The sequence below is a fragment of the Elephas maximus genome, chromosome 25 (assembly GCF_024166365.1).
Source record: "Elephas maximus indicus isolate mEleMax1 chromosome 25, mEleMax1 primary haplotype, whole genome shotgun sequence".
Taxonomy (NCBI): Eukaryota; Metazoa; Chordata; class Mammalia; order Proboscidea; family Elephantidae; genus Elephas; species Elephas maximus.
This window is the reverse complement of record NC_064843.1, coordinates 53,708,703-53,734,088: the sequence shown is the minus strand read 5'-3', so window position 1 is coordinate 53,734,088 and position 25,386 is coordinate 53,708,703. Positions and strand designations below refer to the sequence as shown.

General features: G+C 36.6%; 1 protein-coding gene across 3 annotated transcripts in view; it reads right to left on the bottom strand.

The window, feature by feature from the left end:
* Positions 1-25,386, bottom strand: part of MACROD2 (mono-ADP ribosylhydrolase 2) — a 2,492,337-nt gene that overhangs the window by 2,382,740 nt on the left and 84,211 nt on the right. For all 3 annotated transcript variants that reach the window (XM_049869821.1, XM_049869822.1, XM_049869824.1), the window contains exon 3: positions 22,550-22,657. In XM_049869821.1, the coding sequence (XP_049725778.1) occupies positions 22,550-22,657 (108 nt within the window). The remainder of the gene's footprint in view (positions 1-22,549; positions 22,658-25,386) is intronic.

Here is a 25,386-nt window from a genome sequence, read left to right as displayed (position 1 = left end):
AGAATGGGTCAAAATCAAAATGTTAGCCCTACAACTTGAGCAAATAGAAAGAGAAGAGCAAAAGAAGTCCACAGCCACCAGAAGAAAGGAAATGATGAAGATGAGAGTAGAAATAAATGAGATAGAGAATAGAAAAGCAATATAAAGAATCGACAAAATCAGAAGTTGGTTCTTTGAAAGGATCAACAACATTGACAAACCACTGGCCAAACTGACAAAACAAAAACACGAGAGGACATGAATAACCCAAATAAGAAATGAAATGAGGGACATTACAGCAAATCCAACTGAAATAAAAAGAATCACAATTGAACACTATGAAAAATTGTAGTCTTACAAACTTGAGAACCCAGAGAAAATGTACACATTTCTAGAAACACACTTGCTCCCTAAACTAACATAAGCTAACATAGAAATTCTGATCAGACACATAACAAGAGAAGAGATTAAAGAGGTAAATAAAAATTTACCAACAACAACAAAAACGCCAGCCTGGAGAGCTTCACTGGAGAATTCTACCAAACATTCAGAGAAAAGCTCACATCAGTACTATTCAAATTATTTCAGAGCCCAGAAAGGAAGAAACATTCCCGAATTCATTCTTTGAAGCCAACATAACCCTGATAACAAAGCCAGGCAAAGACACTGCAAAAAAAGAAAATTACAGACCAATATCTCTCATGAATATAGATGCAAAAATTCTGAACAAAATTCTAGCCAATAGAATTCAACATCATATCAAAAAAATAATACACCATGACCAAGTGGGATTCATATCAGGTATGCAAGGATGGTTCAACATTAGAAAATCAATCAATGTAACCCACCACATAGATAGAACAAAAGGAAAGAATCACATGATCATCTCAGTTATGCAGAAAAGGCATTTGGTAAAGTCCAACACCCATTCCTGATAAATTCTCAATAATTCTGCAACATAATAAAGGCTATTTATACAAAACCAACTGCCAACATCATTCTCAATGGAGAGAGCCTGAAAGCATTCCCCTGGGAACGAGAACAACACAAGGATGTCCTTTATCATCACTCCTATGTAACACCGTGCAGGAAGTCCTAGCTAGAGTAGTAACACAAGAAAAAGAAATAAAGGGCATCCAAACTGGAAAAGAAAAAGTAAAACTGCTCATATTCACAGACGATATGATCCTTTACATACAGAACCCCAAAGATTCCACAAGAAAACTACTGGGACTAATACAAAGATTCAGCAGGGTAGCAGCATTCCTATACAACAATAAAGAGAACTACAAAAAGGAAATCAGTGAAGCAATACCATTTATAACAGCCCCTAAAAAATAATAATTAAGAATAAATCTAACCAGGGACATAAAAGACCCATACAAAGAAAACTACAAAACGCTACTGTGAGAAACCAAAGGAGACTTATACAAATGAAAAAACATACCATGCTCATGCCCATGATAAGTAGACTAAACATTGTGAAAATGTCAATCCTACCTAAAGCAATCTATAAACACAATGTAATCCTGATCCAAATACCAATAGCATTCTTTTACGAGATGGAAAAACTAATCATTAACTTTATATGGAAAGGAAAGAGGCCCCAAATAATTAAAGCACTATTGAAAGAGAAGAAGAAAGGAGGAGGACTCACACCTGACCTCAGAACCTACTATACAGCTACGGTAGTCAAAACAACCTGATACTGGTACAACAACAGACATATATTAACCAAAGGAACAGAATGAAAAACCATGATATAAATCTATCCACCTCCAGTCACCTGATCATTGACAAAGGTCCAACATCCATTAAATGGGGAAAAGACAGTCAAGACAGTCTTTTTAACAAAAAGTGCTGGCAAAATGGATGTCCAGCTGTAAAAAAATGAAACAGGACCGATACCTCACACCATACACAAAAATTAATTCAAAATGGATCAAAGACCTAAATATAAAACCAAAAAAATATAAATATACAACAAAAAATAGGGTCAACTCTAGAGACCCTAATACACAGCATAAATAGGATACAAACCATAATTAACAATACACAAACATCAGAAAAGAAGCTAGATAACTGGAATCTTCTAAAAATTAAACACTTATTCTCATAAGAAGACTTCACCAAAAGAGTAAAAAGAGAACCTACAGACTGGTAAAAAAAAATTTTGGCTATGACAAATCCGACAAATGTCTAACCTCTAAAATCTACAGGAAAATCCAACACCTCTACAACAAAAAGCAAATTATTCAGTTAAAAAACGGGCAAAAGATATAAACAGACACTTTATCAAAAAAGACATTCAGGCAGCTAACAGACACATGAGGAAATGCTTGACATCACTAGCCATTAGAGAAATGCAAATAGAAATTACAATGAGATGCCAAATCATCCCAACATTACTGGCACGAATAAAAAAACAGAAGGTAAGAAATGTTGGAGAGGCTATGGGGAGACTAGAACACTTATGCACTGCTAGTGGGAATGGAAAATGGTACAACCATTTTGGAAAACAATATGGCGCTTCCTTAGAAAGCTAGAAGTAGAAATACCATTTAATCCAGCAATCCTACTCCTAGGAATATATCCTAGAGAAATAAGAGCCATCACATGAATAGACATATGCACACCCATGTTCACTACAGCATTATTCACAATAACAAAAAGATGGAAACGACCTAAGTGCCCATCAACAGATGAATGGATAAACAAATCACGGTATGTACACACAATGGAATATGAAGCAACGATAAAGAACAATGATGAATCTGTGAAATATCTCACAACATGGATAAATCTGGAGGGCAGTATGCTGAGTGAAATAAGTCAATCACAAAAGGAAAAATACTGTATGGGACCACTATTAAAAATCTCATGAAAAGGTTTCCACACAGAAAGAAATGATCTTTGATGGTTAGGAGGGCGGGGATTGGTGGGGATGAAAAAACAATAAACAGACAATAGATAAGTGGTAACTTCAGTGAAGGGTAAGACAGTACACGATATTGGGGAAGTCAGTATGACTTGACCAAGGCAAGGTCATGGAAGCGTCATAAACACATCCAAACTCCCTGAAGGACCAAATTACTGGGTTGAGGGCTGGGAATCATAGTCTCGGGGGACATCTAGCTTAATTGGCATAACATATTTTATAAAGCAAATGTTCTACATCCTACTTTGGTGAGTAGTGCCTGGGGTCTTAAAAGCTTGTGAGTGGCCATCGAAGATACTTCACTGGTCCCACCCTGTCTGCAGCAAGGAAAAATGAAGAAAAACCAAAGACACAAGGAAAATATTAGTCCAAAGGACTAATGGGCCACATGAACCACAGCCTTCACCAGCCTGGGCTGAGAAGAACTAGATGGTGCCTGGTTACCACCACTGACCACTCTGACAGGGATCACGATAGAGAGCCCTGGGCAGAGCAAGGAAAAAAATGTAGAACAAAATTCAAACTCACAAAAAAAAGACCAAATTTACTAGTCTGACAGAGACTGGAGGAGCTCCCGAGACTATGGCCCCCGAACAACCTGCTAACTCAGAACTGAAGGCACTCCCAAAGGCCATCTTTCAGCCAAAGATTAGACAGGCCTATAAAGCAAACAATAACACACATGAGGAACGTGCTTCTTCATTCAATCAAGTATACAAGAACAACTGGGCAACCCCTGTCCATAAGCAAAGATGAGAAGGCAGGAAGGCACAGGAAAAACTGGACAAATGGATAATGAGAACCCAGGGTGAAACGGGAAAGGGGGAGAGTGCTAACACATTTCGAGGACTGTAACCAATGTCACAAAACAATTTGTGTAAAAATTTTCCAAAGAAAAACTAATTTGTACCATAAACTTTCACCAAAAACAGTAATTTTTTTAATCCAGTTTAACACTATATGTGACAAAATAAAAATTTCCCTAAAGAATTCCCAAGGACAAAAAAAAAAAAACACTAAGAAAACATGAGACAAATGTCTAAGCAGCTGCAGCCACTTCCCCCATTTTTTTTGTCTCTCCAAAGCCCCTTGAGAACTATGTTACTGTTCAACTCCAGGGGCTATACTTCTAAAAGTAGTGATAAACAAAAAAACTCATTGCCATTGAGCCAATTCCAACTCGTAGTGACCCTACAGGACAGAGTAGAGCTGACTCATCTGGTTTGCAAGGCTATAATCTTTATGGAAGCAGATTGTAACATCTTTCCCCTGTGGAGCAGTTGGTGGGTTTAAACAACGGATTTTTCGGTTAGCAGCTGAACGCTTAACCCACTGCACCACCAGGGTTCCAAAAATAGTGATAGCAGGAGCCAAAAATAGAAGATGAAGTCTCAGAGGGGAATTTCTTGGCAGCAATCCATCTCTCTCCGCAATTATTTTCTCTTGAGAATTATGTTCTAATTATTTGGAGGATTTAATGTTTAGTTCGATTCTACAAATTTCTTCAGAAAAATTTGTAGATCTGAAAATCAAAGAAGTGATGGGTTGGGGGGCAGAAATATTTTGGAAAATATGTTGGGATACAGAGTAAACAAATTAAAAACTGATATTTAACACATCACAGAGCCTCTCTTTCATTTATTCTTTCACTCTATCCTCACAGAAACTCATTTCTATCCTCACACCAGTTAAAAGGAAGACACAGATATACTTTCATCTTGAAGCTCAAATTTGAAGCTCTAGACAGTGCTAAGAATCCATCTCAAAAAAATAGTTCTTCCCCATCCTACATCCTTTCATTCAAATGTATTCTACAGGTCAGCCAAATGACAGCTATCCACAGTGATGATTTTCAAACTTTTCAGCAAGTTCTAATATAGGACAGGAAGGAGAGTAAAGGAAGGGAACAACGTAATTCTTTCCCCTTCGCTGGCTTAGCTTGAATGGGAACTGGGCTGAATCTACAGAAAGGGAAGCAGGAGGTGGTTTCTGAACATTATTATCTCTATGCTAGGAACTAATGCTTCTAGGAACTTCAACAGTATCATCCCATAAGTAACAGGCAGCCAGCTGCTAATTATTTAATAGATCAAACCAAAACCAAACCCGTTGCCGAGTCGATTCCAACTCATAGGGACCCTAGAGCACAGAGTAGAACTGCCCCATAGAGTTTCCAAAGAGCACCTGGTGGATTCAAACTGCCAACCTTTTGGTTAGCAGCTGTAGCTCTTAACCACTATGCCACTAGGGATTCCGATTTAATAGACAGCTATCCCAAATTAAAATTAAAAGAAGTCTGAAATTTCCGTAAGTTTAAAATCAACATTAATTTAAAAAACTTATTCTGGTGAGATATATATGTAGAAAACATTTGCCAATTCAACCATTTTTATGCATACAAATCAGTGACATTAATTACATTCATCATGTTATGCAACCATCACCACTATATGACTGCAAATTTTTTATCACCTTTAACAAAAACTCAAACCAAAAACCAAACCCACTGCCATCAATTTGATTCACACTCATAAAAACTCAGTACCCCTTAAACAATACGTCCCCATTTCCTCTTCCCACCTGCCCCTGATAATGAACTAATAAACTCTGATCTCCATTCATTTGGCTATTCTAGGTATTTCATGTAAGTAGGTTCATACAATATTGTATGATTCAAAATTTAACTTTACACTGCATTACTCAACAGATTCCTAGTCCTGCTGAGCTTTTCAGAAGCAATGAAAAGAACATATTAAAGATTAGGAAAACTATTTTAAAGAGAAAAAATAATATGAAGCATATTATTAAATAATTAAAATACAAATGAAAAAGTGCACAATCATCCAGAAGAAAAAAAGCTCAAAGAAATAATGGAGAAAGACAGATAATAAAAAATTTTATTTTGTCTACTTGATTAAAAACTTAATCATTTCACTGTGGTTAATACTTTAATTTCATATTGACTTTCCTTTCCTCACAGGGTGAACTCTGTAATAAGGACCTAATCCTTTACTTAGACTACCCTACAATTAGCAAAATTAAAAACATATATAACAGCAAAAATCTCCATCTACCAGTAAACTCCAAACTTATATGTCATTTTGTATTTATTTGGATAACTTGATTAATAACAGCTTCTCCCACTAAATTGTAAATTCAAGGGCTTAAAATTTACAAAGATTTCTGTCTTTTTCACCATTTTATCTCTTATACTTGTTAGGTGCTGTCAAGTCAGTTTCAACTCATAGTGACACTATGTACAACAGTAAGAAACACTGCCCAGTCTTGCTCCATCCTCACAATCATTGCTATGTTTGAACCCGTTGTTTTAGCCACTGTGTCAATCCATCTCGTTTAGGGCCTTTCTCTTTTTTGTTGACCCTCTGCCTTACCAAGCATGATGTCCTTCTCCAGGGACTGTTCCCTTCTGATAACATGTCCAAAGTACATGAGATAAAATTTTGTCATCCTTGTTTCCAAGGTTATTAGCTGCCATCAAGTTGGCCTCCAACTCATGGTGACCCCATGCACAATGAGAGCAGACCATGGTGATACATAGGGCATTCACTGGCTGATTTTCAGAATTAGATTACCAGGCCTTTCTTCCTATTCATCTGAGTCTGGAATCTCCACTGAAATCTGTTCAGCATCACAACACAACATAAACTTTCACTGACAGACAAGTCGTGACTGTGCTTGAGGAACACTGACCAGGAATCAAACCTGGGTCTCTCACATGTTGTTGCTGTAAGGTGTCATCGAGTCAGTTCTGACCATAGTGACCCTATATACAACAGAACAAAACACTGCCTGTTCCTGCACCAGCCTCACAATCCTCGCCATGTTTGAGACCACTGTTACATCAACTGTGTCAATCCATCTCATGGAAGGTCTTCCTCTTTTTCGTTACCCTCTGCTTTACCAAGCATGATGTCTTCTCTAGGGACTGGTCCCTCCTAACAACATGCCCAAACTTGCTGATGTGGTACAACTCAAAATGAGAAGAAACAACTGCAAATTTCATTAGTAATCAGAATATGGAATGTACAAAGTAAGAATCAAAGAAAATCGGAAGTTGTCAAAATGAAATGGAATGCTTGAAGATAGATATCCTAGGCATTAGTGAACTGAAATGGATTGGTACTGGCCATTTTTAATCTGACAATCATATGATCTACTATGCCAGGGATGACAAATTAAAGAGGAATGTCATCACACTCATCATCAAAAAGAACATTTCAAGAAATATCTGAAGTACAACTCTGTTAGTGATAGTGTAATATCCACACACAAGGAAGACCAGTTTACAACGATTTTATTCAAATTTACAACCCACCCACTAATGCCAAAAATAAAAAAAAAAATTGAAGACATTTACCAACTTATGCAGTCTAAAATTGATCAATCATGCACTCAAGATGCATTGATAACTACTGGTGATTGGAATGGGAAAGCTGGAAGCAAAGAAGAAGGAAGAGTAGTTAGGTATGGCCTTGGTGATAGCAATGATGCCAGAGACTGCATGATAAAATTCTGCAAGACCAATGACATATTCACTGCAAATGCTTTTCTTCAACAACACAAATGGTGACTATAAACGTGGCCCTCGCCAGATGGAATATACAGGAACCAAATCAACTACATCTGTGGAAAGAGATGATGAAGAAGATAAATATAATCAGTCACAACAAGATCAGGGGCCAATTGTGGAACAGATTATCAACTGCTCATATGTGAGTTCAAGTTGAAGCTGAAAAAAATGAAAACAAGTCCATGAGAGCCAAAGTACAACCTTGAGTATATCCCACCTGACTTTAGAGACCATCTCAAGAATAGATCTCATGAATTGAACACTAATGACCCAAGACCAGACGAGTTATAGGATGACATCAAGGACAACGTACATGAAGAAAACAAAAGGTCTCCCACATGGAAGATGAAAATTCTACCAGTAAACCACCACCGTTCTTACACTTAGCATATCACTGTGATAGAGTAGGTATTTAGTATATATTTGTTGAATGAATGAATTTTGAAACACCAAACTGCCAGCATTCCCAACGAGTACTAAACAAGAATGTCTTATCACAAGTAATTTAGCACTGGTTTATCATGTATCATCTAATGCAATAAAAAGGGCAGAGAAGTATGCATATAACAACAAGCATGCCTAGAAAACCCAAGGGAATTGACTGAAAAGCGATTAAAATTAATTTCAATACGGTAGGCAATTGTATAACAAACCAAAAAAAAAAAAAACCAAACCTGCTTCCACCAAGTTGATTCCAATTCATATAGAGACTCTAGAGGTCAGAGCAGAACTGACTGTATTTTCATGTAACTAACACACACCTTTTACATTTGTTTGCCAACTGCTCCTTCCTCCCCAGAGGTTATTTTAGTAAACACCATTATACCAATTATTTTTCCATGTTGCTGTAAAAAAATTAGCATAGTGTGTTTACAAAAATATCTCCCACCGGGAGAGCGCAGGGGCCAAGCAAACGTAGAAGGCGCACGTTATTTGCATAAAAATACACTAATCTTTACAAAAGCAGACTGTCACATCTTTCTCCCACACAGTGGCTAGTGGTTTCAAACCACTGACCTTTCCGTTAGCAGCCAAGTGATTAACCATTGCACCACCAGGGCTCCTGTAAAATTAATAGGTCTACTATATTAGTTAAAATAAATAATAGAAAAAATATATATATATCAATCATAATAGCAACAAAATTATAAACTTTCTAGGATAAAACAACAACTTTATGGGTCCCACATGAAGAAAACTATAAAACTTTACTGACAAATATATACATACATATGTTGGGAAACCCTGGTGGTGTAGAGGTTAAGAGCTACGGCTGCTAACCAAAAGGTGGGCAGTTCAAATCCACCAGCCGCTCCTTGAAAGCCCTATGGGGCAGTTCTACTCTGTCCCATAGGGTCGCTATGAGTTGGAATCAACTCAAAAGCAACATACATACATACACACACATATTTGAATAAATCTAACAAGCAGCCTCATTCCTGACTGGGAAGACTCAATATGGTAAAGATGCCAAAACTGCTTGAATAACTTAAATTTCTAACCAAAATTCCATTGAAATTCCTGGGCTACTGCTGTGGTGGTGATTTATCATTAAGAAAGTAAAGAAAACATAAGAAACTATTTATCTAAACTTTGTGTCGGAAAGACCATTTTGAATTCAATACCAAAGGAAGAAAACAACTAAAGCCAACTGAAACAACTAAAGTCAATGTGACAAAAATGTTAGTAACATGTATGGTGAAGATTTACTCTCACTAAGATATAATATGCTTTACCCAATTAAGGCAAGAAAAGTCCTCAGTAGAAAGCCTGGTTAGGGATATGAACATGAAAGTTTAAAAAAAAAAATTCAAATGCCCAATAAATATAAGAAAAGAGCACTCAAAATCACTAATAATAAAAGATATTAAATATCAGCAATCACTATCAAATCAGCAGGTTTGAGATTCCAATGATGTAACCTGTGGTTTATAAGGATTTATGCCTGGAAATTTCACTCTTCAGGAAACAAATTACAGCATTTGTTCTAAAAAGGAATGAATATCAAAATCATTAAAAATCAGCAAAGCTTATTACCCGGTAATTGCTTATGAATAACATATTTTGAAAAAATAATCCGAGATGATTATATACTTTTATTACTTATTATTATTATGATATTATAGCTTTATTTATAAAAATTAAAATTAATAATCATTGAAATCCTGTTCTTAGCACTTATGTAAAATATTCATGATAAATTTTCATGGAAAAAGAATATAACGCATGTAATATTCTTGTAAAGTATATAACTTGTAACACTCTATATACATGTATTCTAAAGATTATAAGGGTATAAAACAAATATCGATAGTAGTTACCTCTAGATAGTAAAATTTGGCAAAATTTTATTTTTTCTTTATTATTTTCTGTATTTGACAATTTTCTCAATAAGTTTACATTTATACTCAGAAAAATAAATGTTATACATTTTTTAATTACTAATACCATAAGACATTAAATGAGTCTTATTGATAAGGTATAACCCAAACCAACCCAGTGCTACAATATAAATGCAAACTACTGATATAACCCTATTTTGAATGTGCCTTTACGACTATATTATAGGAATTTTACTGTATCTGTGTTCAGTAAAATGACAGGCTTTATGGTATGCTTACATGTGTAAATAGACCTCTCAAAATTTTTTTCTAAAACTGCTTTTTTCTCCCAAATGTAGACGTGAGAGTACCACTTTTAAAACACTTTTGTCTTTTTTTGGTCTTCGCAAAAGGCAACAGCAGTAGTGCTAGTAATAAACAGTAGTAGTACTTTTAGAGCATAACGGTTTATTTGTTCTTAAATGTTACCACCTAGACGAAGAAAATTTATTACATCTATATTATGAAATAAATAAGGAACTACATAAAACAACCCCACCTTCTCATCCTCAGCCATAGGAAAACAACACTTACATTTCTTATTGTATTATTTCTTCACTTACACAAGCCTTAACATGGATTGTTAGCTACAAATTGATAAATAATTTGGTTTATCATAGCATACCTGATACACTCTTTAAAATATTACCACTGAGCGTCTTAGTCATCTTTGTTATCTGGTGCTGCTATAGCAGAAATATCAGAAGTGGATAGGTTTAACAAAGAAAAATTTATTCTCTCACAGTTCAGGATGCTAGAAGTCTGAATTTAGGGCACCAGCTACAAGGGGATGCTTCCTCTTTCTGTCGGCTCTGGAGGGAGGCCTTGTCTTCAATCTTCCCCTGGTCTAGGAGCTTCTCCCACAGGGACCCCCCGTCCAAAGATTGCATTCTGCTCCTGGCTCTGCTCGTTTCTCTCTTTTACATCTCAAAAGAGACTGAGTCAAGATACAACGTAATCCTGTAGATTGAGTCCTGCTCATTAACATAACTGCATCTAATCCTGCCTCATTAACATCATAGAGGTTAGGATTTACAACACATAGTATAATCACATCAGATCACAAAATGGTGGACAACCACACAATACTGGGAAACACGGCCTAGCCAAGTTGATACACACTTTTGGGGGACACAATTCAATTTGTAACACTAAGTCATACACCATTTTAGAAAACAATATAGAAAATATCAATAAGCATGGACATACAGCTAACAGAACTCTCATATCTATACCGCCAGTGGAAGTGTAAAGTAATACATCCACTTTGAAAACCACGTGGTAGTATCTACTAAGGCTAAACATAAACAGATTCTATGATATAGCAATTCCACTCTCATATATAGACCTAACAGGAAATATATATATATACATATACTTAAAAAATATACACACACTTTAGAATGTTCACTGCAGTACTAATAGATCCAAGCTGGAAACTATCTGCATGCCTATCAACAGAATTGGATACATAAATTATGATGTATTCACACCATAAAATATTACATAACAATGACAGTGAATTATCTACAACCACAAACAGTATGTATCAATCTTACAAGCAAAATGGTGAACAAATAAAGCCAAACACTGAAGAGTATACACAACATGGTTCCATTCATGTAAAATACAAAAACAGGCAAAACAAATCTACGCTGCTAAAAGTCAAGATAGTGAATACAGTATCCTATATTCAGTACAGGATGCTGGGGAATGATAAGGGGACTTCTGCTTTTTGATCTGGATGCTGTAACAGTTTGTGAAAATTTATCGAGCTATACATTTATGGGTATGCTTTTGTTATGTATTATAGATCAACAAAAAATTTAAAACCAAATAATAAAAAATTCAATATTCCTTGCTAGAACAAGGAGAAAGCAGAAAGAATTGTAGTGCTTTGCTAGCAGACATGAAATTTCATATTTAATCAAGTAGTTGCTGTCAGTTCTATCCTAAAATATGTCTGACAGTAAATAAATCTTATTGTCCCAATGACTTAAATTCTAATTTCAAACATGACTTATTTAAGTTTTATTGAATACAAAAAAAAATCATTTTAAGCAACTGGAGGTTACAATTTAAAGAAATTCTGAGAGTGATAGGTGTATTAAAATTTCTTCCACAACATGCATTCCTACTACCTGATTTACCTAATATAAAAGATAGGTATTCTATATCAAGTTTTCTTGATCAAATTATGCCCAACTATTAAATGTCTATCAATCATATTTCACTATCTGAATTTTTGACACATTTATGACATTCACAAATAATGCAGGAAAAACACTTATCACTAAAAAGGTAAATTAAAACCATTCTTTTCCCTTGGTCACTGTTGTTGTTAGATGCTGTTGAATCGATTCCAGCCCATGTGACTAACAGTGTTGTGATAACTTGGCTTTTATTACAAAGCTTCAGAATTGGACAACTTTTCCTCCAAACTAAAATTGTGGGACATAAAATAAAGCCTTTTACTTGGTCATATATTTATCAGTGTATAAGACTTGAAAAACATCCATAATTACCTTGTTACATTCATATAAAAATCATTTTTCTGATATTAGAACTGTGAGGGTAATGAACAATACAAAATGGGTCCTGCCACACAGAACTCTGGGAGAGAATCAGAGTATGCACCAAACCCCTGACTTCATGGTAACATCAACTGAAATCCATTAACTAGTACAAAAACAATCCCATCCATCATATATTAGACATAGGTTTTTTGTTCGTTTTTTCCCTGGTTCCCCTGCACGCATCCTTGCACGTAAGTACTAAGTATATAAACCCAGACATCCTACTGCCCCACATGGACCTTTACCTAGGTGACTCGACACTTTGCAGTCTGTCCTGAGAATAATGGGGTTGATCTCTATATGTAGTAAAGCTGGATCTGATCAAACTGGCTTTTTCCACCTCTTTTTTTGGAATTCGACCTGTGCCCCTTGGAGCCACTCCAGTCGCTGGTCTGGTGGGGCGTGTACAAGAACTAAGCAGTATAATTCTGTTATCATTTACTGAGTGTGACTATATAATAGGCATTGTGTGAAGTGCTGTATTAGTCAGGCTCTCCAGAGAAGAACCAATAGGAGATAGGCAGAGACAGAGAAAGAAAATGAACTGCAGGTCAGTGAAAAGAGATTAGGCTGGAGAAGGATAATGAGGCAGGGCCTTCTGTGCCAGGTTGAGGAGTGTCCCTTTGATGTTATGAACAATGGGGAGCCACTAAAGGCAGCTGAACAGAGAAGTAGCATGAGAAGATTTGCATTTTATAAAGGGCATTTTGGCTGCATCTGCAGAACAGGTGAAGTTGCAGGGAAAACACTCAGGAATCTAGTGCAATATTCTAGGTGAGAAATGATGTGGCCTAAATGAAGGTCATGTTGTGGAGCTACAGAAAGAAGACTGCCAAGTGTGCATTACTGAAGCTTAAGTAAGATTAACAATAAGAGATGAAGTGGTCAACAGAAGTAAATGCTACCAAGAAATCCGGAAAAATAAGAGCTGAAAAAGGGTCCATTGTTTGAGGAAAAAGAAGCTACAGTGACGCAGTGAGAAAAGTTTTAGTGGAAAAGTTGGGGACAGCCAGATGAGCAGTGCCTCAGAACTGCTCTGCCCAAGTTAGGAATTCAAGAAATGCTGAAAGAACAAATAACGCTTTTATTCAGGAGTTTTTCTGATCTAATTCATTCACACTAAGTCTGAATCAAAATGGATTCAAACCAGCATCATCAAAGAATCATTCCAGAGTTAAAAGAGGGCAGAGACAGAAGCAGTAATACTGCAGTTATGAGCTGGGAGTGGAAAACATCAGATTTATTTCAGCGGAAGTACTGGTACTTAGCATAAAGTTAAACAGTTTCATTTCTGCTTCGAGCCTCCCCCTCAAATTAATCCTTCCCCAATTTATCCTTCATACTTCTGACAAAGCTTTCTTTTGACACATACCTGACCATGTCATTGCTGTCTGAAAAATTCTTCAAAGACTCTTCACCTTCTCCAAAAAAAACAAAAACTAAGCTCCGGCAAGTAAGGTACAAAGCACTTCATAATCCTGCCTCTACCTATGTTTGTTCCAAGTACTCTCGGCTACGTGCGATTCCCCAGTTGACCGTGCACTCACCTGCTTCCCTGGTTCACTTGCTTTTCCTCTTGGACACGGCTCTGATAAAGAACTTTAAAGTGCTATATAGCAATTGTTTACTGACTTCTCTTCCCCTACTGTGGAGCTCAGTTCTTCACTCATTGTTAGCTGCTGTTGAGTTGGACCCTGACTCATGGCCATCCCATGCACAACGGGAGAAACGGTGGGTTGCACATAATAAGTACTCAATAAATGGTTGCTGACTCTTTAATCAAGTATATGCTTCTTATACCTCTATTTAGGCAATGTTCGAAAATCTGTTCATTTAACCCTAAAGATCCTAGCATGTGTACCCAAATGTTTTCAAGCATGCCCATGAAGTAATTGATTTAAAAGTCTAAACTGTACTCAAATACTGAATTTTTTTACTAGAAAAATACTGCTCTGAGAGGTAGAAACTGAACATCACATACAGGTAATCCAGATAATATAATTTGGAATAATTTGAAATAATATCTTATCCAGATAAGATATTTTAGAAAATACCTCTCTATTGTATAGTCAGTTGTACTTTATTTAAAGTCATAGTTCAAACAGGTCAAATTTAATGTATATACAGATCTAGGTCAATTATATATTAGTAATTACACAAATTCATATTAAAACATGCGCCGTTTTGAACACTGCTCAGGAAAAAGGCAGCTGCTCTAGCTTTAGCATCAGTGTCTTCAGGTGGAAAACTGGCTCTGCGAATAATGGAAAATCAGAATGCTAATAAACATGAGAGATAGTCTCCATCTCCTTGGCTAATCTGAGTCTCTCAGAGAAGAAAGCAGTGGTATAAAGCCCATTCCAAACCTATATATTGCTAATTCTGATCGCTAAAATATGCACCTCCCCCACCTCGCCCCCCCCCCAAAATCAAACCCAATGCTGTTAAGTCAATTCCGACTCATAGCGACCCTACAGGAGAGAGTAGAACTGCCCCATACAATTTCCAAGGAGCACCTGGTGGATCTGAACTGCGGACCTTGTGGTTAGCAGACATAGCTTTTAACCACTACACCACCAGGGTTTCTAAGTACCTATTTTGTGCCAGAATTGTGCCTGTAATTTTCACACATTATTCACAACATCTCTCTGAGCTTAGTTACTTGTATCATCTCTACTTTGTAAATAAAAGAAGTAAGGATTTAAAGTTAAATAATCTGCCAAAGCAAGTTGATATCAGCATGGGCAGTTTATAATTTGCATTACCGGCACTGCGCTAACAAGTTTTCAAGACTCTACAACAATGTTTGGGACCAGGAAAAAAAAAAAAAAAACTAGGGCTTCAAAATGTTAAAACTACAAAATAAAAATTAATGTTTACCTAACATACCATTGGAAACCCTGGGGGTGTAGTGGTTAAGTGCTACGGCTGCTAACCAAAAAGGTCGGCAGTTCAAATACACCAGGCGCTCCTTGGAAACCCTATGGGGCAGTTCTACTTTGTCCTGTAGGGTCGCTATGAGTCGGTATCCACTCGACAGCAATGGGTTTGTTCTTTTTTTTTAACATACCATTATGGCAATTAATCAGCTGTCACCCAACTCTTACATAATCATAAATTATGTAGGCTGTGGCAGATTTTAATATATCAGATATGATTGGAGTGAAGCCTTGAAAAATAAAACTTTACAAACATCTTAAAGGGGCCCTGAAATGCCATTACAAAATGACAAAAGACATGAACAGATATTTTACTAAAGAGAGATGTGGATGGCATAAAAGCACATGATGATGTTCTACTACATTTACCATTTTTGTTGTTATTCTTAGCACTTAACACCTGTTGAGCTGGTTCTGACTCATAGCGACTCTATGTACAAATGAACAAAACACTGCCTGTTTCTGTACCATCCTCACAATCATTGCTATGCTTGAGCCCTTTGTTGCTGCCACTGTGTCAGGCCATGTTCTTAAGGATCTTCCTCTTTTTCACTTACGCTCTACTTTACCAAGCATGATGTCCTTCTTCAGGGACTGATCCCTTCTGATAATATGTCCAAAGTATGTGAGATGTAGTCTCACCATCCTTGCTTCTAAGGAACATTCTGGTTGTACTTCTTCCAAGACAGGTTTGTTTGTTCTTTTGGCAGTCCATAGTACATTAAATATTCTTCACCAACACCACTACTCAAAGACGTTAATTCTTCTTCAGTCTTCCTTACTCATAGTTCAGCTGTCACATGCATATGAAGTGACTGAAAACGCCACGGCTTGGGTCAGGCGCACCTTAGTCTTCAAGGTTACGTCTTTGCTTTTCAACACTTTAAAGAGTTTTTTGCAGCAGATTTACCCAATGCAACACATCTTTTAATTTCTTGACTGCTGCTTCCATGGATATTGATTATGGATCCAAGTAAAATGAAATCATTGATAACTTCAATCTTTTCTCCATTTTTCATGATGTTGCTGACTGGTTCAGTTGTGAAGATTTTTGTTTTCTTTATATTGAGGTGTAATCCATACTGAAGGCTGAGGTCTTTGATCTTCCTCAGTAATTACTTCAAGTCCTCTTCACTTTCAGCAAGCAAGGTTGTGTCATCTGCATAACGCATAACCATTAGGGAAATGTAAATTAAAACCATGCCAGGGTATCACTACATGCCTATTGTTGTTCTTAGTTGCCGTCCAGTTGGTTCGAATAGTGGTTAACACCATATGCTGATAAGGGTATGGAGGATCTCTGATAGGAATGTAAAATGATAGGTAGGAATGTAAAATGATACAGCCACTATGGAAAATAGTTTAGCAGTTTCTTACAATACTAAACATGAGCATATCATAAGACCAAGCAACCATACTCTTGAGTATTTATCCCAGAGAAATGAAAACTTGTGTTCATAAAAAAAATGTCGACATGAATATTCCTATCAGTTTTATTTGTAATAGCAAAATACTGGAGACAACTCAAATGTCCTTCAATGGATGAACTGTTGAACAAACTCTGGTATACCCATCTATGCAACTCACTCAGCAATAAAAAGGAATGAACTCCTGACACATGCAAAACCTGAATGTACCTCAACGGCATTATGTATAGTAAAAAAAAAAAAAAAAGTCATTCTCAAAGGGTTACATGCTGTATTATTCCATTTATACAACATTCTTAAAATAACAAAATTATAGAGTTAGAGAAGAGGAAGGAGGGTGGAAAGGTGGGGGTGCGAATATGAACAGGTCACATAACGAAGTTCTTTTGCGGTGATGGAACAGTACTCTATCTTGATTGTGGTGGTGGTTACATAAGTCTATATGTGAAATAAAACTGCACAGAACTGCACACCATGCACACACACACTCTCACACAAATGAATGCAAGTTAAAAACATATACAGGATGTCACCATTGGGGGATGCGTATACAGGTGAAGGGTACACAGGACTCTTTGTACTATGTTTGCAATTTTCTATAATTATTTCAAAGTAACAAGTGTAAACAGAAAATGGCCCAAGTATGAGAAACTGAATTTGAACCTGGGTCTGCCTGAGTCTACAACTCATGGTATTATCTTATGTAGGACAGTGCTTACAAAATCTGTTTTAATAACATGTACAAAAGTATGCATAATTCCCTACAGAGAAGAAATTAATGTGTAGGAGGCACATCCTGAGGCATATTTAAAGAAGTCTAAAGAAGTTCAAGAGCCTGGGTGGTACAAATGGTTAGACACTTGACTGCTAACCTAAAGGTTGGAGGTTCTAGTCCATCCAGAGGAACCTCAGAAGAAAGGCCTAGTTATCTACTTCCAAAAAATCAGCCATTGAAAATCCAACACCTCTGCAATAAAAACACAAAAAATCCAATTAAAAAACAGGCAAAGGATATGAATAGACATTTCATCAAAGAAGACATTCAAGCAGCTAACAGATACATGAGGAAATGTTTACAATCACTAGCCATTAGAGAAACGCCAGTCAAAACCCTAATGAAATACCGTCTCACCCTGACATTACTGGCATGAATTTGAAAAAAACATAAAATAACAAATTTTGGAAAGGTTGTAGGGAGATTGGAGCTCTTATGCACTGCTGGTGGGAATGCAAAATGGTGCAACTATTTTGGAAAATAATATGATGCTTCCTTAGAAAGCTAGAAATACAAATACCATATGAGCCAGCAATCCTACTCCTAGGAATATATCCTAGTAAAATAAGAGCCATCACACGAATAGACATATGCACATCCATGTTCATTGCAGCATTGTTCACAATAGTAAAAAGATAGAAACAACCTAGGCCCCCATAGCAGATGAATGGATAAACAAACCATGGTACATACACGCAATGGAATGCTACACAACGATAAAGAACAATGATGAATCTGTGAAGTATCTCGCAACATGGATGAATCTGGAGGACACTATGCTGAGTGAAATAAGTCAATCACAAAAGGACAAATATTGTATAAGACCACTATTATAAAAACTCATGAAGAGGTGTACACACAAAAAGAAACAATCTTTGATGGTTACAAGGGAGGGGTGAGGTGGGAGGGAAAAACACTAAATAGACAATAGATAAGTGGTAAGTTTGGTGAAGGATAAGACAGTACGCAATACTGGGGAAGCCAGCATAGCTTGTCCAAGGCAAGGTCATGAAAGCTCCATGGATCCATCTAAACTCCCTGAGTGACCATATTACTGGGCTGAGGGCTGAGGGGACCATGGTCTCGGGGAACATCTGACTCAATTGGCATAACATAGTTTATAAAGAAAATGTTCTACATTCTACTTTGGTGAGTAGTGTCAGGGATCTTAAAAGCTTATAAGCAGCCATCTATGATACTCGACTGGTCTCGCCCCATGGTGAGACCCCAAGGCAGAATGAAGAAAACCAAAGACACAAAGGAAATTTTAGTCCAAAGGACTAATGGACCATAACTACCACAGCCTTCACCAGACTAAGTCCAGCACAACTAGATGGTACCTGGCTACCATCACTGACTGCTCTGACAGGGATCACAATAGAGGGTCCTCAACAGAGCTGGAAAAAAATGTAGAACAAAATTCTAACTCATATACACACACACACAAAAGACTGGTCTGACAGAGACTGGAAAAACCCCAAGAGTATGGCCCCTGAACACCCCTATAGCTCAGTAATGAAGTCACTACCGATGTTCACCCTTCAGCCAAAGATTAGATAGACCCATAAAACAAAATGAGACTAAATGGGCACATCAGCCCAGGGGCGAGAACAGGGACAGGAAAGCTAGTAATGGGAAACCCAAGATCGAGAAAGGGAGAGTATTGACATGTCGTGGGGTTCGCAACCAATGTCACAAAATAATACGTGTATTAATTGTTCATTAAGAAATCAGTTTGCTCTGTAAACCTTCATCTAAAGTACGATATAAAAAAAAAAAAAATCAGCTATCAAAAACCGTGGGAGCTCAGTTCTACTCTTTGACACTTCATGGGGCTATCAGGAGTCAAAACTGACTTAACAGCAACTGGTTAACTTGTAAAAGAAGTTTTAAAAAGCTCTTCGTTTGGAAGAAATTTAAAATGTCAAATCATTTTATTAAATGAACTCTAAAACTTGTGGTATGAAGAGGGATGAGTATCATATTTTTAAGTAAAAATGAATAAATTACAGCAAGAAACTAAGGCCATGTATTCCGATGTGCTACCATGGACATGGAAGAAGAACTTTAGAAGTTTGATAGACAGTGATGGCTGACTGCCTAAGGTATTCTGGCACCTTGATAGGGGGCACTGTCTCTCACCCCATCTCACTATAGGAAGCACTGGAGTTTTCAGCTACATTGCCTTGTTCACCTGAGACGTAAACAGCTGTTCCTCTTGCTACACACCAGGCAAACAAACTGCACCACAGAAAGCAGGAACCAGAGCCTTGCACTGCACATTTGACGTATCTTTTCCTTCTACCCGTGAACTTCCTGATGAGGCTGTCCTTGTGAGACACAGAACACGGCCAAATTACAATCATCACAGCCAGAATGTTGAGCTAAAGGTGACAAATGGTTTTTGGGAGTGAGTGAAAGTTGCTGCCTGCCTTCCTATTAATTTGTCATATCTTTATACATTATGGTGGCAGCTATGAAAACATTATGCATATAGGCAAGAACAAGATAAAATATGAAAGAACCAAAATAGGGATGGGATAGTTAGTGATGGGTTCGTGTTTAGCACCATTTTGTTTTATTAAAAAAAAAAATTATGTTTATGTACTGATCAAATAAATAATTTTTAAAACTAGAGCAAAATTGGATTGCTGTGTCCAGTCCTCAATACTTAAAGTGCTATTGGTCAGAGGTGTTATAAATTCAGTTGTATTTAGCTCAACTTAACAAATACATAGCATCAAGTATTTAGTAGGAATATTAGGGCAAGACATTGCTTTGAGAGGTAACATAAAAAGTGAAAGATACGTCTGTAGTTTTAAGGGTAAACAGGTATACAATTTTAAAAGAAAAAGAAAGATCATTATTACTGCTAACATTAAGTGTGCTAACATGACAAATTTAATTTTATGCTAATAACAAGAAAGGGAAAACTCATGAGAGTGGTCTTCAAGTATTTGAAGAGAAGTAAATGTCATCAATTGTACTCCAGAGGACACAGCTAGGATCAATGACTAGATATTACAAGAACAGGCAAGAAGGCTGGTGGTATATAGAAGGCCATTTTAAATTTTTTAAATGAAAGCTTACATGTTTATAGAATGTAGGGCATAATAAATAATTGATGACTTACTAATTACAATGCTATCTAGTTAAAATTCCGTACTAAAGAGGCATTCAGAGACTCTTCCTAAGGGCTTGTCTTCTTGGGAGGCCCTACAAATCAGAGGAAAGGAGGCATCTACCCTGGGTTAATAATGAATGGTCCATAGAGACTAGATTTAAGGGAGACTTGTAGCACATGAGGTGGCCTACAGGTGGAATTCTGTGCAAAAGGAGTGATTCACAGAGGATGGAGATAAAACGACCCAGACAGATCCTCTCTCGTGAAGAGTTTTACAGTGTAGACAGACAACAGAAACAGCAGAGGTGAACAGAAGTACAGAGGCATTAGAAGAAGAAAAGAGACAAAAACTGAACCCTGGTTATGAAAAAGCAGCTACAGTACAAAGCAACTGATACCCAATTCTGAGGAAAGAATAAGCTGAGCAGGCTTCCAGACCTGCTGCTAGGTCGCCAGAACTGGGTTATACCCTGAACAACATTCCAGTTCTCCATGAGACCCTCTGTTCACCTACCAAAGCATGTTCCTACTATTTTGAGTGAATTTACTCATTACCTGAGGGACCCTGAGCACATTCCTATTCTTGTGACAATGTTGAACGTTATCTGAGCCCTGTACAGTGACAACCAAGAAATCCCCCATCATTTTGTGTTCTGAGAAACAGCTTTATAGTAAAGAACCACCCTTTACCATATAAGACTCATGGATGACTCCGTTTGTTTAGCTATGACAAAGCCAGACACAGTCTCTCCAAACTTCCATTCTTTGCCCCATAAATGATTGGCTAAACTGTTTGTCCCCAATGACTAATTTGGACAAAATGTCCATTAACCCGGCTTGACCAAACTTTAGTCAGGTCCCTTGGCCCATCCTTGTGTACCAGCTGACCACTACTTCCTTAGGAGCTCCTCCTGAGAACCAGGACTGCAGGAAAAAACATTCCCTGATCAAAATCCCAATCACATCAGCCCTGTACTCATCCCATCCCCCACACCCAGTTCTCTCTAGCCCCTTTCCCCTACGGCAACAATCGTCCTCCCATGATTGTAATAATCTTTTTGGATAAAGCCAATCCTTACCTAAATCCAGATTTGTTCTTAATTGACACAACTTGCAAAGAGCCTATCTTTACAAAACACAAATTAAAACCATTAAATATCCTCTTAATATTGACATTTAGTTTTATAGAATCAGAAATATTATGCATTTTTTGACATAAAACCACATAATAAAATATATAGGCAATATGGACCACCATCAATAACATGTTATCATATTTTCCAGTGTTCAAATAGGAAAATTACTTATCATCTACTTAATTATTAAGATAATTAAAATATACCTGTTAGAAGGAAGCATTTCACAACAAAAATCAAAGCATGAAACAAAACAACTGAGGTTTTGAAATCACAGAAATAATTTCTTTTATCCGGTGTAGTTCAATCATCTCTTTACAACTGATTCAAAAGAAGAAAAAAGCTTGACGAACTTGTTGATGGTACTCGGCCATGAAAGCATGAAACCAACAATAATACAGGTACCAAAGGTCTTTCTAAAGACTTTCTGCAACAACTTGTCACTTCTCCAGTGGTCTAATACCCTAGTTTCCAATTAGTCTAGATACCTGTAGAGGTAGGATATCACTTGCAGTACATACACAAAATAAATCTTCAGTTTCTTAAATCAAGAAGGGGAATATGTAAGACATTGCTACGCTGGGAAACTTTTTTTTATTTCTAAAATACTTACACTCCTATTTATGAAATGAAATAAAAAATACTCGTATAACAAATAAATCACAGAAAAATCAACTACTCACCCGCATTGACTATAGCATCTATCTCTAGCAATGTGATGTCACCTCTATAAAGAGAAACTTTTTCACTCAAACTTTTCTTCACCTGTGATGCTTCCTGAGTATTTTCCTCTGTAATAAAAAAGGATGTACATTAGTAACATTCTTAAGTAATTTAATGAAGACAACTTTAATACAAGAGCCATTATGACTCACATTCTGATACATTAAAAAAAAAACCCATTGCCGTCAAGTTGATTCCAAAGTGGAAATAAGTATGTAATTATCAGATGTATGGCTTATTCTCCACTTAGCTGGTATTAGTACAAATGCAGTATCACATATAATGGACATCAATAAATTGAGACATGCTACATTGGCCAGCAAAACAGTCAGCATCTGTTATTATTATGAAAATGTCCACATTAAAACAAAATCATATACCACTAGTTTTACAATGAGATAAGAAAAACATGTGCTACTACCAAAACAAGTTTAATTTTCAGTGAATGAGCTTTTTTCAATTTTATTTTTCCAATTACCTAAAAGGCATCCTTAAAAAGAATATCTGAGCACAAAACATCAGGTTTAGTTCTTTGGTATTTCTAAGTAACAAGCTGTACCTCAGGAAGACACAGATCAAGGAGAATATTTGAGTGTGTGAAACAGCTCTTTTCTTAACAAACTGTATTAACTTCTCACTCTCGAGGGCACTGCTAGAGTTCAAAGAGAAATAGCTTTGCCCTGCACACAACAGCAGGCAAACTGGTATATTTTAAACAAACCAAAACCATTATGTTCTAAACCTGATCTCTTTTTTAATGTTTTAGGGCAACACTATAAACTTGAATCTTCATTTATTTTTAACAAATAGCAATGTTAAGACAAACGTATAAAACAAAGCTGCAGGAAATCAATGTTTTAAAATACATTAAATTTCTATGCTTAAAAAACATTTAATATACTTCTAGCAAAGTTGACTTATAAACTCAAACTTTTTAAAGCATATATAAGCTGTGCAACCTTTTATGGGGGAAGATAATGCCATTAATTCATTAAAACACTCTCATATAAGCACGTAATTTTGGAGTATTCGGAGGATTAGAGGTGAGAGGTTACAAGTCACCTAAATTGTCTTTGGGTTCCAAGAGCCAAAGAAAATATTGGCCAAAACTAAAGAATTAATTCGTGGCCATGAGAATGATCCTTCTTCTCTGTCCCTCCAGGGACAGAGCAACCACTTTTCTCCTTAAAGAATTCTAATCAAAATAGTGATTGTAACAATAATAAACCAGAGAAAGAGGAGGAGGAGGAGGAGGAGAATAATGTGGGATAACTGAATGTCAAAGAAATAAAGACTTTAGCAGCCCTTAAAATAAAAAGCACAAATAGGTGATTTGCTCACCTCTGGGACTTCTAGACTACTGTCCTTCTCTGTCAAGAGCACACACTTTACTACTGGACTGACTCAGTTCAATCCTGGTAATGCCAATTAACATGCAGATGACCTTGTGTAAGTTATCTGTCCTCTGCAAGCCTCCGTCTGTAAAACAGTGGCTGCTTCACAGATAACATGACTTCACTGCACTTAGAATAAGGTTTGCCCCATTGGAAACAATCAACACATGCTACTTTTTTTTTAAAAGATTATTTCAGCATCCATATTCAGCACACATGGACCACAATAGTTACAAATTTTTTTTAATATTTTATGATTTCAAATTTTTAAATCAGCATATTATTGTTATTATTATTCCCTTTTCTTTGTACGCTTACGAAGCTGTCAACACCGGCCCAGTGACAGACTTCGAGTCACAACAGACCCTGGCATTCCACATCCAATCCACTTCTATTTTTACCAAACTAGTAAGTCTTGATACCCAATTAACGGCATTGAATGACAAGAAGAATTTGGTGGCTTTGTTAGAAAATTCTAGATATTTGGACTATTGTGAACCTAGAAATTATAAAGAACTTCTCATTGAAGATAAGTTTCAAGACCCCATCAGGCATTACATTGACAAGCAGATCACAAATGAAAGCAAAAAGGTTGATTGTTTCAAACCGGGAGACAGAGTAAACAGATTCCGAATCCATTCTCTAGTTGTAATTAGTGCTAAAATGTATTTTTTGAGTTTCTTATAAAGCATTATGTATATGATACTGCATTTGTATTGTTATGGCTTTTTAAAATGTAATATCTGTCCAGAGGCAAGATGTGAAGGCAGGAAGGGACAGGAACTGATTAAATGGGCACAAGAAGTCCCGGGTGGAAAGGAGGAGTGTGCTGTCACATTATAGGGATTACAACTAATGTCACATAACAATAGGTTTACAAATTTTTGTATGAGAAATTCACTTGAGCTGTAAACTTTCACCTAAAGCACAATTTTAAAAAAGCAAAATAAATAAAATGTTATAATAAATTATGTATTTACTTCTCTACAAGTAAAAATATTATTAAAGAAAGGTACTGGAAAGCATTGGAAAGTTTAAACCATTTATACCACATCTCAGTTTTCTTAAAAGAAATTCTAATCGCTCATCTACAGATTTTAAAAACGGGATATTTTGAGCCTAAAGCGAAGGTTCAAGGAATTCAACATATTGTATATAATGCTGTGACATGTCATTCAAGTAAGTTACTCAGAATGGTTTTCACTGAAATTATCAACATTATTGAGAAATATTTTTATCTCTTTATTCCTCATTGTGGTGCAAATGGTTAACACAATCGGCTGCTAATCAAACGTTTGGTTGAGTCCACCCAGAGGCACCTCAGAAGAAAGGCCTGGCAATCTACCTCTGAAAAATCAGCCACTGAAAACCCTACAGGGCACAGTTCTACTCTGACACACACG